This window comes from Camellia sinensis, unplaced genomic scaffold, assembly GCF_055761805.1.
Source record: "Camellia sinensis isolate YWXY unplaced genomic scaffold, ASM5576180v1 Unanchor4, whole genome shotgun sequence".
NCBI classification, from domain to species: Eukaryota; Viridiplantae; Streptophyta; class Magnoliopsida; order Ericales; family Theaceae; genus Camellia; species Camellia sinensis.
Window position 1 is genome coordinate 11,339,634 of NW_028129277.1, and position 12,986 is coordinate 11,352,619.

The 12,986-nt window shown below is 33.6% G+C and overlaps 1 protein-coding gene across 4 annotated transcripts in view; it reads left to right on the forward strand.

Annotated features, from left to right (window-relative positions):
- LOC114272122 (methionine aminopeptidase 2B-like) overlaps positions 1–12,986 on the forward strand; it is a 43,181-nt gene that overhangs the window by 12,287 nt on the left and 17,908 nt on the right. For all 4 annotated transcript variants that reach the window (XM_082912562.1, XM_082912564.1, XM_082912565.1 and 1 more), the window contains 5 exons: positions 1,029–1,128; positions 1,287–1,432; positions 1,542–1,633; positions 1,751–1,845; positions 6,604–6,700. In XM_082912562.1, coding sequence (XP_082768688.1) covers positions 1,029–1,128; positions 1,287–1,432; positions 1,542–1,633; positions 1,751–1,845; positions 6,604–6,700 — 530 coding nt within the window. The remainder of the gene's footprint in view (positions 1–1,028; positions 1,129–1,286; positions 1,433–1,541; positions 1,634–1,750; positions 1,846–6,603; positions 6,701–12,986) is intronic.

A 12,986-nucleotide genomic window follows, 5' to 3' on the forward strand; every position in this document is an offset into this window, starting at 1 on the left:
TGATCTTTTAATTTTGATTTGATTTTGGATAATCGTTGTATTACCCTTTTAATATTATTTATTTAGTAAAAACATATATATTTAATTAATGTGTTTGATTTCTATGATTGAGAACGCATGGTTATTCAACTGTTTTATTCGTTTGAATATAAAAATTGTGAGACGAATCATGCCTAGGGGAGACAAATCATGATTCGTGCCACAATCCTAGTTTAGTGTGGATGATTCGTGTCGACCAAAGATGATCCGTGCATGTGATTTGAATATTACTTATCTTCTTGATAATGATATTGGGGCTTGTAGTCATGATACATCATTATTTATCCAAATCATTGATTTATTAGATTTTAATGCATTAATTACTTGTTTTGCGATTAGCAATGGATTTGAAATCCTAAGAATCTCTCCATCTCAGAACAAAACCAATTTTACTGCTCGATTAATTAGTCTTGCTTAGATTTCAATTCGTAGTTTAATTCACTCCACTCTTATTCAATCGAATTAATTTAGGAATTACCGTTTGAATCAATACAATTTAGCCCCTAGTCCCTGTGGTACGATACCAGGAGGAACCATTGTCAAGTATAATGTTGTATTTTTTTATTGAAAAACGACCGACTATGCATGATCCTCATTTAGTGCATTTAGATAGATGCCATTAATATTGTTCATTCTCCTATTCAACATGATTGAATTAATCATAATGAGATTGACAATAGAGGATGGATTTCAATTCCTTTTTGTGAAATCAAGAGATCAGTTGGCTGATGTTTTCAATAAAGGTTTTCGTAGTAGGATTTTTTTTATCATTGTTTATGCTTAGTGTTGGTTAGTAGTAGTTTGAGGGATAAGTATGTACTTTGGATCACTTCAATATAAATGCTTTTGTTTATGGTAGGGAACCTTAATTTTGGGTCTCTTATTAGCCATGTTTACATTTACCATCGTAATTCCCCCTTACTTTACATCCCTTTTTTGTTTCCATTGATTTTGTAGCTTGATTTTCATTGTTGTTGGTTCTGTTTCAGTAACCTATGGAGGACTACATCTGAAGAAAAGAGAGAGTTGGAGCGCCTGGAAAAACCCATATATAATTCTGTTCGTCGAGCTGCAGAAGTTCATCGTCAGGTTTCTATTTTCTAATTGCTCTTATATGAAACAATGCACATACAGCTGCTAATATAGAAACAAAGGAATCTACTTTCTGTTAATGCTGGCGAAAGCTTCAGTGTGAGGATTTCTGCATCTGGTTTATTACATAAAACGTTTTGTTTGCCTGCTTTTAGGTTCGAAAATACATCAAAGGTATTTTGAAGCCTGGGATGTTAATGATTGACTTATGTGAAACCCTGGAGAGTACCGTCCGTAAGTTGATATCGGAGAATAGTCTACAAGCAGGCATTGCATTCCCTACAGGGTGCTCTTTGAATTGGTAAACATTTAGTAAGGCATTTGAAGATCCTTCTGGGTTTATTTTTTTATTTTTATTTTTATTTTTTCTCTTCTTGTTGTATTTGTATTTAAAGAGCATTTTTGGCCAGGGTTGCAGCTCACTGGACTCCAAATTCCGGAGATAAAACTGTACTTCAGTATGATGATGTGATGAAATTGGATTTTGGAACTCATGTTGATGGTATTCGTTTCTTGTCCATTTGTCTTACTTTACTGCCTATATTGTTGGCAGATTTTTTAATTTCAATGCAATGTGCGACTTTTTTTTTGTTGTTGTTGATGGCTTGGTTACTTGCAGGGCACATAGTTGACTGTGCTTTTACTGTGGCATTCAATCCTATGTTTGATCCTTTGCTTGAAGCCTCACGAGAAGCAACGAACACGGGTATCAAGGTGATTGACCCGATCTATAACACTCATAGTTTATGCATTTTGTCAAAATTGTCAGCCAGATTGTGGTAACTCTTTTATGAAGTTTGTCAACATTGATGGATGATAAATTTAAAAAGGAAATTATATGATTCGGTCTTGATTCTTGAATTATTGCATGAGAATACACGAGTATGGATTGAATGCTATGATTGCTAGGTTATCTTTCAGTACCATGTCCCCTTCCTTTAGGTTTCTGGACTTAACTTTCTTGTTAAAAGCCCTAGCAATTCTGCGCTGGTAGCCCTAGACGTGATACAATGCCTTCAACCTCCACTCATCAAATAACATTAATTCTTCAAATCTGCTCTTCTAGCAATCTATTTCTTTTCCTTGAGGTGTTTATATTGGGTAAATGGGTCAGTCTTGATACTTGAATTATTGCATGAGAACACACAAGTATGGATAAATTAGTTTGACTGAAACAGTTGAATAATGACACAGCTACGCAATAGCATTAATTGAATGCTATCTGATTGCTGATTTCGTGGATTTGATTTTTGATTCTAAGGTCATCTTCATCTTGCATAAATATAGCTTCCAGAAGATTATGCATTCCACACTATAAACACCCTCTTTGATTGGAGTGAACTTGACCCAAATATTCTTGGAGCTAAAACCTACTGTGATCTTGACTCTAATGTACTTCTCAATAAATCACAACTAAATTGATAATGCACACTCTAAACAACAAAGGAAATGTGGAAACCAGTTGTTTTAATTAACTATATGTGATGTGAGACGAATAACGTAGATTGAGATTCAAATCATGAATTGAAATCCTACGTTTATCAGTTGCAAATTGAATTGAAACATGAATCATATTTGTTGGAATTTTAAGAATAAATAAAAAAACAAATGTAGGCATGTTTCCATTAAAACTAAATGTGGAAATGAAAATTTTGATATATAGTCATAAAAAGTTGATTTAATCACGCAGTAAAGTAAAAATAAACAAGAGGTTGCCTATATGAATCTTATTTTTTCCATTTTTTTGGGCAACAAGAAAATTTAGTTAAATTTTATTAGAAAAAAAGAAATACAAAGAAGTTCAAAGAGAACAAGAGGTCCTCCAAATAGAAAATAATTAAAAGCAAAACTACAATTCACAAATGGCTCCCCAATCTTTAGAAATAGAAAGACAAAGGATTCCCCTTACAGGGGATGTCACTGAAACTGAAGAACAAAAGGAGGACAAATGAGTTTTATCCATAATTTTGCTTTTTTTCGCAACCAAATAACCCAAGTCACTTCACAAATAGTATAACTCGAAACAACTTGGACTTTCTTATGGGAGTTGAAATCTCTATAATCAGTAATTGATGATTAGTATCTGAACACATGAAATTGGAATTACCCAGTCAATCTCCACCAGCTGAAACAATCTATTGACCTAATGCCATAGCAAGGTGGAAATGCTGAAATAGATGATCAATGCTTTCATCTTTTCCCTTGCACATAATGCACCATTGCGGAAGTAAATAGCGATTGAACCTCCTCCTCTGAAACATTTTATTAGTAAGCCATGAACCAATGCAAATATTTAACTTTTTGGAGGCATGCATGAATCTTATTTTTACATTTTGCTCTATTAAGGACTAAAGCAGTAAGTAAATTCTAACTGACCATGCCTTCTTTTAATATCTTAACTGACGTTGATTTTTTTCTTCTTCTGCATTTTTAGCATTATGTTCAATGCTGACAATTTTGCTCTTCTGCATTGTTTAGTGCAATGATTGACCTTCATTGCACATGGATTAATAATTTCGTTTTCCTTATGTTCTTCACTAGTTATATCTCTTTTTGTTATCTTTTCCAGAATATTGTTTAAACTCTTGAAAATTTCTCTCTTTGGTAACATTTGCACCTATAATCTTTTCTTTTAAATAACTTTCTAATATTCAATATTCTTCAAAACAATCCATTCTATTACCTTAACGTCCATTATGTTTTTCATGTCATGTAATTAAAAAATTAATATTTTCTACTACTCCCAAAACATACGAAACATTTTCTCAAATTCCAATTTCCAACCAATTATTTGTTTATCCATATAAGGTTGTTATGATGTACAATTTCACAATCATTACACTAAATGCATTCTCACATTACTGCCTTTACTAAAAAAAATGAAATAAAAGTTTAGAACATTAAAAGAAATGGTGTCTTTTGTCCTTTTGAATTGATTTTTTTTCTTTTCTTAATGTAAACAATACTCTTAACAACTTCATTACCTTGTTAACAATTCAAGACATTTAGAGCTCATAGTTTTATTTGAGTTACACCACCCAAATCTGTATAGTTGAATTTATCATACTTCAAATGTATTTTAGCATTACCAATGCCATGCATTGTGTTTGCTTGCATCAATGCAAGTACTATGCAAGTACTTAGGTCAAAACAAAAACTTTTTTAATAAAAAAAAGATTATATAAAAAATCTCTTTGCATGTTGTAACATGTGAAAAGGGCCGTTTTGATTTGGAGTTGTGTAGGTAAAGAAAAATTGAGTTTTGGGTGTCTTGAATGATAGTATAATAGATTGAAATCGAATAGGGGTCTAATTGAATTGAATAGTAAGATGCAAGTCGTGAATCTTAAGATTCTAACAAAACAATCCTTTTATACAAGTAAATGGATATTATTAAATATAGAGACCAAGGGGGTTTTGCTTGTATACAAAACAAAAAAACAAAAACAAAACAGGTCAGCTATATATCAAATCTACTCCAAAAACTACACATAATCCAAAATTGGTTTGAGGAGGGTATAACTGCTCCCAAGAACCAACTATATGAAATGACCAAAATTTGACTCTTCAAAATGACAATAGGAGTCTCAATCCATCTAAAGTTATCCTGTTTTGTGCTTTCCATGCATCAAAGCCAACGCCCTCAAGCACTATGCCTTCTTTCTCTTACCCACTCTAGCCCCTCTACAAAAATGCTTAAGCTTTCACCTATGAAGCACGGACACGGCAGAACTAGTGTCGTAGCAGTGTCGGGCACGGGGACACATGGCATGTCCCTTGAATTTTATTATTATTTTTGCAAGGGACACGCTAGAGACCATGCGTGTCCAAGATCATAGTTCAGAGATTTGCCCTAAATCTCAAAATCAGAAGAAGAAGAAGCAGCAGCAGCTATTTACCTGGTTTGTCGGTGGAACATGTGAAGTTGGTTTGTTGGTCAGGTAAGTTCTCTCTCTCTCTCTCTCTCTCTCTCTCTCTCGCTCGCCTCTCTTTTCTCTCACCTCTTGCTCTCGCTTTCTCTTCTCTCTCGCTTCCCTGTTTTTTTTTTTCCTTTTCTTTTCTTTTCTTTGTGATTATAATTTATAACTATTAAATAAAGAAGATTGGAAAAAGTCAAGATAAGGATTAAATAATGAAGAGGTGGGCTGCTGCCTGGGTTTTGTTACTTTTAGTTGTTACTTATATTGGTGGGCGTGATGCAATGGTTACTTGAACTGAGGTGTATAGTGGTTGGGATCATAAATTTTTTTTAAGTATCTTTTTTTGTATTTATAATTATTTTAATATATTTTTTAATTTCTCTATTTATTTTCTTTTGCCGTTATAAATATAAATATAGTGATGTATATATATATTAGTTTTATTAATTTTGATTGTTTGGTAACATAATATTAATCTACATAGCAAATATATATATATATAAAATTTGATGTGTCCCCCGTCACGTCCTTGTCCCCATTTTTTTTAAATTACCGTGTCCGTGTCCGTGTCCGTGTCTGTGTTTGTGCTTCATAGGCTTTCGCAATGCTAGGTAGAAAAATTCACGTCATTTCAAACAAAATAAGAAACTAAGTCCAAACCTCTATAGCCATCAAGCAGTGAATAAGGAGATGGTCTACCATTTTCCCAGCCTTGCTTGCACATGTGGCACCAATTTACTCCAAATGAGATTATTAGTAATGAGGATTTCCCCATGCATCACAGTTATACAAAGAACACAACCTTGGAAGGGGGCTTAGTGCGCCCCCAAATACCCCTCTAAGGAAAAGACGTGCCTTTACTACCCACCAAAATATTATAGTAGGACTTTACCTCAAACTTGCAAGATTTATAATGTCAACGAATGCAACACATTCTCTCCCTCTCCTATCAATGATGTGTAATAAAGAACCTCAAGGAGAGTTATTAACTCTTCCCAAATCATTCAAATTCTATGGAAAGCAATATACCAAAACAGGACTTCCTTTGGTTCTAAGGTAGTCGCTAACAACAACTCCTCTATCCTCAACAATCCTGGCAAGTGCTGGAAATGCCATTTCCTTCCTCGCCTCCCCACACCACAATTTCTCCAAAAATGCACCTATGGAGTCAATACATATTATTCTTTCAATTAAAATGCAATTTCATTTTTTAAGTACTGAAAGGCAGTATGTTGGGGCAAATATTTTTGTGGATCAGTTCATCTCTGTGTGGATCACATCTTGCTAAGCCAAGCTTGCCAAATTTTTTTGAGGAATTACAGACTTTTTGTTGTGTAAATTTTTGAAAAAGTCGTGAATAAAAACTAGTATTTTCTTGTAAACCAGTTTCATCAGTATTGATTCTTTTGAATTTTCTTTCATTTTCAGATAAGCTATATATTTTACTGTGAAGCTTTTGGCATTGAGTACTTAATTTACAATTTATTGCTTTCACATAAAATATGTAATAACCACACATCCAACCATGATTTCGCAACTTTGTGTTATCTAGGAGTCTGGAATTGATGTACGTCTTTGTGATGTTGGTGCTGCAATCCAAGAGGTCATGGAATCATATGAGGTTGATATCAATGGAAAGGTGTTCCAAGGTATTGTGTTTGTCTAAGTTTAGTCAATTTTATTTTTCTGCAATTTTCTCCTTTATACATTAGTTGCTGAAATAAATGGAAGAATTACCCAAACTTGTAAATGGGAGGGCGTTTTATGCTTGATCTCATCTGAAGTTTAGCTGATTGAGCTTGTGTTCTTGAAGGCATGCATGCTGGCATTACATAAAAAAAGGCTTTAATATATTCTGATCTTTGTTTTCTTAATGCCAATCAATGGCACACATCCTTCACTTAGATGGAGCTTGCAGCAGAAAATAAAACCACTACTGCAAATGATATTTAAAAATCTGAAGAATGTCATTTCATGAACCTCAAATCAAATGTGTATGCCTTTTAACGCGCACTCAGAGTGATTCATTTCTAACTGACATACATGCGCAGCCAAGTAATTTGAATTTAGATGGACTTAAAAGCACATGACTAAAACTTGCCCAGGTGCCCCCTCTTCTCCTTCTGGAAAACTCCGCTTTACACGCATCAGACTTAATTACTCAGGCTCAGCTACATGGATGATGGATCTGTCTTCTCCAGTTGGCTTTATTAACTCCAAGCCAATCATAAACTTCTTGAACTCATCTCCTTCTTGCCTCTCCTCTTTTATATGTGGTGCCCTCAGCCTAGATCATTTAACTCTTTAGAAGCAAGTTGTTAGTCTATATTGTACATGGCTACACCATACCATCTTAATTGATTTTTTTCCTCATTTTATCTCTAATTGTTGTCATTTCTATCTTCCCATGAATGCATTCATTTCTATCTTCATCAATACTTCAAAAATATATATATAAATTAAATAATAATAATAATAATAATAATAATAATAATAATAATAATAATAGAAAGAAAGTGATGTTTGCTCTTTGCACATGCATAACTATCCATGTTTGCACTGATATATTGATGCAAACTGAAAAATGTCCTAATATTTCATATCAAAGGTATGTTCTTGGCATTCCAAAGGTGTTTTTGTAATCAAAGGGGTATAAACTTTCAAAATGCTTGAAAACGCATACCATTACTATTTAGATAAAGATAAGCAAATTGGAGGCCAATTATATAAGAATATGTTATATAAGAATATATAAGACAACTATATATAAGAATATGCACGACAACTATATGACATCAAGTTAGGGTTATGTCAGACCCTTTCTTTAGTTGTTAAGTTCAGTTGACTTTGAGGAACAACGCAAGGGAGAAAATCCTATGGAAGGTTTTGATGAAGAGAGAAAAGGAGAGGTAGGGGCAGCAATGATAGTGTACGGCGATGGAGAGGAAACCGAAGGATTTAGGAAGAGATAAAGTGTTGAGGCGACAGAGAGACGAAGAAGTTTGTCGATAGGAAGTGATGGCAAGGTGGGGGTTGATGAACAAACGACGATGGTGATCTTAAGTCTCATTAAAAAGAAAATGGGCGTCCCGGTAGCTGGCCTATCGGCCCAAGGATGACTAGGTCCAACCCTAAAATATATGGGTTGGGCTTCGGTTGAGGGGTAGGGTTCGTGGGCTAGCCCAAAAACCCAACACGTAAACCCGTGCCAGGGCCCATATATACTAAATAATATGTTATTTTCTTTTTGGTTTTTTTCTTTTAATTTTTTTGTGTACATGTACGTTTTTAATACAACAATACAATAAAATTGAGAAACTAAGTGAATAGTACGCCAACTATGAAACTAATAGCTATAATTTAACATAAAGATGTATACAATTTAATAATATAATAATAATGAATGTAATTATGTATTTCAATAAATGAAGTTAAGTTTTTGATTTTTCATGATTTAAAATTCGATTCTAATTATTTTCATTGTGATTAACAGTATTCGATTCTAATTAATGCAATGAGCTTCAAAATTTTGTATTATAATTTTTTTAATTTTACTTACTTTTTTTTTGAATTTATTTTAAAAAAAAGCTCATATGGGTCTGGCTTACAGCGTTAAGCTCATATTTTTAAGCCTGTGTAGGGCATGTGTTTTAGAAATATCACATGGGCCAGATCAAGCCCTACCTGGCCTGTTGACCGGTCAAAGCCTATCGGCTTCGGCTTAAGCTTTGGCCTTAAATTTTTGGGCCGGCCCATTGTCGAGGCTTAGGTGATCTAGTTGGTCAATGGGGTGCAACAGCAAGGGATGAACATGAGGAATCAAGGTACACTCCAATACCAAATGATGATGAATTGAACAGGGAGAAAAGAGAGAAGAACCCAAACAACTACAACCTAAAACACTCAATAATATTAACTTCGAGCTATAACCATTATAAGCCAAAATCGTAATTTAAATAGGAAACTATCATAATATTATTGGGGAAACAAAATCAAAATCTAATAGGGAAATTACCAAAAAAGTCCCCAAAATTTGACTCATGTAACAAATTAAATTATGAGTTTTTAATTTCTTCAATTTAAACCTTAATTTTTTCAAGGGCAAATTACATCGGTAGTCTGTGTATTTTGCTGCTCATGTCATTTTAGTCCTTATTGTTTTAATTGGCTCAATTTTAACCCTTAATTTTAAATTTTGCTTCAATTTGATTCAATTGATAATGCCGTTAAGTTTTTTGAAGAAAGTTTTGTCAGAGTTGATTGAGGTTAAGTCACTGTATTGATCAAGTTTATAATTTTACTCTTAAAAGCATGACACCTCACTTGTGCACATTTTCCATAAAAAATGTTAGGGTAAATACGTGCACATTTTCCATAAAAAATGTTAGGGTAAATTATGATGTTAGTTCTTGTACATTGATCATTGTCTCATTTTAGTCCCTATAATTTCAATTGGCTCAATTTTAACTTGAGTTTATGATTTTATTTCAATTTGGTCTAATTGATTATAACTCTTAGTATTTCTTCCTGGAAAATACGCACACAAGTGTCACGTGTCATATTTTTAAGAGCAAAATTATAAATTTACTCAACTCAATGAGTTAACTTCAACCAATTTGGTGATAATTTTCTTTAAAAAACACTAATGATATTATCAATTAGACCAAATTGACACAAAATCTAAAATTAAGAGTGAAAATTGAGTCAATTGAAAGTGTAGAGATCAAAATGACACAAGAGGTCAAATGTAGAGACCACCGATATAATTTGCTCAAAATGTTAACAATTGAAATCAATTGGATCAATTTGAAACGAAGTAAAAAATTTAGGGTCCAAATTGAGTCAAATAAAAAGTACAGGGATTAAAATGACACAAGGGTCAAAGTACGGGGACTAGCAGCGTAATTTGTCCTTTTTTAAATTGATAACAATTTAAACTTTTTGTCTATTGTTAAAAGACAAACATAGATAGGGATAAACTTGTCATTTTACTAGCCATGATTATACATGCATATACATTATATACGCATACATGTATACAAACATTATATGCATACGATATATAACAGGTTCTCCATTGTCGCCATTGCTAATGACGGAATGCAATCAATATTTTTTTTTTTTTTAAATGAATGCAATTAACATCCGATGTTGGTTTCATCAAACTGTGAGGAATTTATATATATATATATATGAGTTTGTGATATTCTCCATAAACTCAGAACCACCACCAGTCTCCTCCGGTCGCCACTACCCACCACAGCTGGCTACCCTTCCCCACCTTCCACAATCACCCTGTCACCCTTGAAGCTCCCTTACCCTTCCATCTAGCTAACATTAAACTCCTAGATCATCCTACACCCTCGGAAAATCAACAAAAATCAATAGAAAGGTCTGGATTTGTGCCAAAATCGCAGCAAATATGCAGATCTTCATTGTTGTCGTTCAACCCATTGCCCACTATGTGATTTATTGATTTCTGAATAGAGGAATGGGGGATGGTGAGGCAAGGTGTTTTGGGGGGGGGGGGGGGTTTGTTAGGCAGTGGAAATGATTTCACGATTGAGTAATGGTTGGCCAGTCATAGGGAGAAATGGTGGGCTGGGAAGGGATGGAAAGGAAATGAAAATTGATATAGTGTGTTTAACTCTATGGTCGGGTTGAAAATTGAAGGGCCAGATCTAAGTACATTTTTTATAAATATAAATTTGATAGGGTGTTGTCAAAAACAAAATTAGATATGACATTAATTTAAAGCAATGAGTGAGAGAACGCCACATATATTTTAAAAAAAGATTCCGTTAGATGATTTAACAGTTATGGATGGAGGATTCAAATTGTTATAGAGTTTAAAATATAAGGTTTAAATTAAAGAAATTAAAAACTCAAGGTTTGCTTTGTTACAAGGGTCAAACCCTAGTTTTTTTTGTGTTTTTTTGGTAATTTTCCCAAATCTAATACATATTACGTAATTAAATCTAACTAAATACTATTAATAATATTCTACTTATTACATTTATGAGACCAAAATGCTTTCGGACCCACAGGCTTTACCACAGGTTTCCAAATCCCATAAACAACTTGCAAATAGTCAAAGGGATGCGCCATCACTTGTCTTGTAACACCACTCATCCATTTCAATACCTTTCATTTGAGCTACGTATTTCTATACATGTGTTTGTCTTAACCGTTAAACATTTGTTACTAAACATCATAACACGGCATAAAAAAGTTTTATAAAATTTTTCCTCCCTTCTTTTGGTTGAAGTAGCCACAACTTTGGTCGTAGTCCGTTTAAACACATAAACCCAGTCCACTTGCAGCCATTTTTATCAGAATGACTGAGTTTAATGACTTAGAGGAATCCTAACATTCTTGATAGTCTCCTTCATTTCATCCATCCTGCTCTAATTCTATTTGCGACATCCTCCTCAATCTCTTTGCTTTTATGAAAAATTGACCCAATATATCACTTAATCTAAACCAAACCAGCCCAAGCCACATGTTCCAATAAGATGTAGCCGACTACATGAATCTTTTTTTGCAAGTGCAAAATTATAGGGGTTTTGAAGTGGAAAGGCGCTTCCTATAAAACACAGACACCTCTCTGGAGGCAATGTATGGGTGTCTGACACGGGCTGGATACGGACTCGCATCGGATATGCGGTGGACACTCTACCTAACGTGTCCCCCTTTTTTTTTCAATTTTTTTCAGCCAAATGCACTTGGGACACTCTTGGACATGGGGACACGTTAGAGACAAAGAGAGAGAAACCTTAACTTGTTGAATACAGAGAGAGAGAGAGAGAGAGAGAGAGAAGAAGAAGAAGAAGAAGAAGCCTTAGATCGAGGTATGTTTTTCGAATCTGTTCTTCGAATCTGTTCTTCTTCTTCTTTCTTCATTTTTCTTCTTCTTCAGTTCGTCTATGTGTGTGTGTGTTCATCTCCCCCTCTCTCTCTCACTCTCTCTCTCTCTCTGTCTCTCGCTTGTGTTTGACTTTCCCTCTTCTTCTCTGCGTGTTCAATTCTCCCTCTTCTTCTTTGCGTGTTCAACTCTCTCTCTCCTCTATTTGTTTTCCCCCCTCCCTCTCTCCTAACGTGTGCCCTTTATATATATGTATATTTTGATAAATCCCTTTATATATATATTAACAAAAATCTTTTTTTTCCCCCTCTTTTCCTTTCTTATTTGCTCTACCTGAACATATACATAGAATAAATTATTTTTATTTGTAAGAAAAAATAATTTGTAAATGATATTTGATATTAAAGTAAATAAATAAACAATATATATCTTTTAATTTTACATATAATAAATAAATAAATAATATCAGTCCACTACTTTTACTCTACTACTTTTGTTGGTTTATGTGTTTTCATATTCAAGAATATAACTTCCTTATTTTTATTGGTCTCTGTGTTTTGAAGTTTCAATGATAAGGGCTTATTATTTTTTTTATAGCCCGCTATTTTGATGATAGTATTAATGAGAAGAATGTTCTTATAATATTTGAATTTATTAATTCATTTTGTTTTTATATTTAGAATGAATTTTTTTTGCTATTCATTTTAAAAAAATATTTTATGTTGTATTTAATTAATTAAATATTATATAAAAATTTAAAATTTAAAAATCATTTGTAACATATATATATGTCAATTAAAAAAAAAGTTTATATAGGTAAATTAAAAATATTTTAATAAAAATAATATAAAAGCACTCCCAAACTAGGACTCTTCTAAGTGGCCACTCTCTTGCGCTCCCGCTCACGTTTCGTGCAACTAAGGCCTAACCCAGCCACACACACAGGCAGTTCAGCCCACTCACATATATAATCCGGCATTAGACCAGCTACTTAAGCGTATCCCACCCACACTTGCAGCAAAATAAGCCTATACATGCATCCCTCCAACCCAAACTCAGCCAGTGAGGGA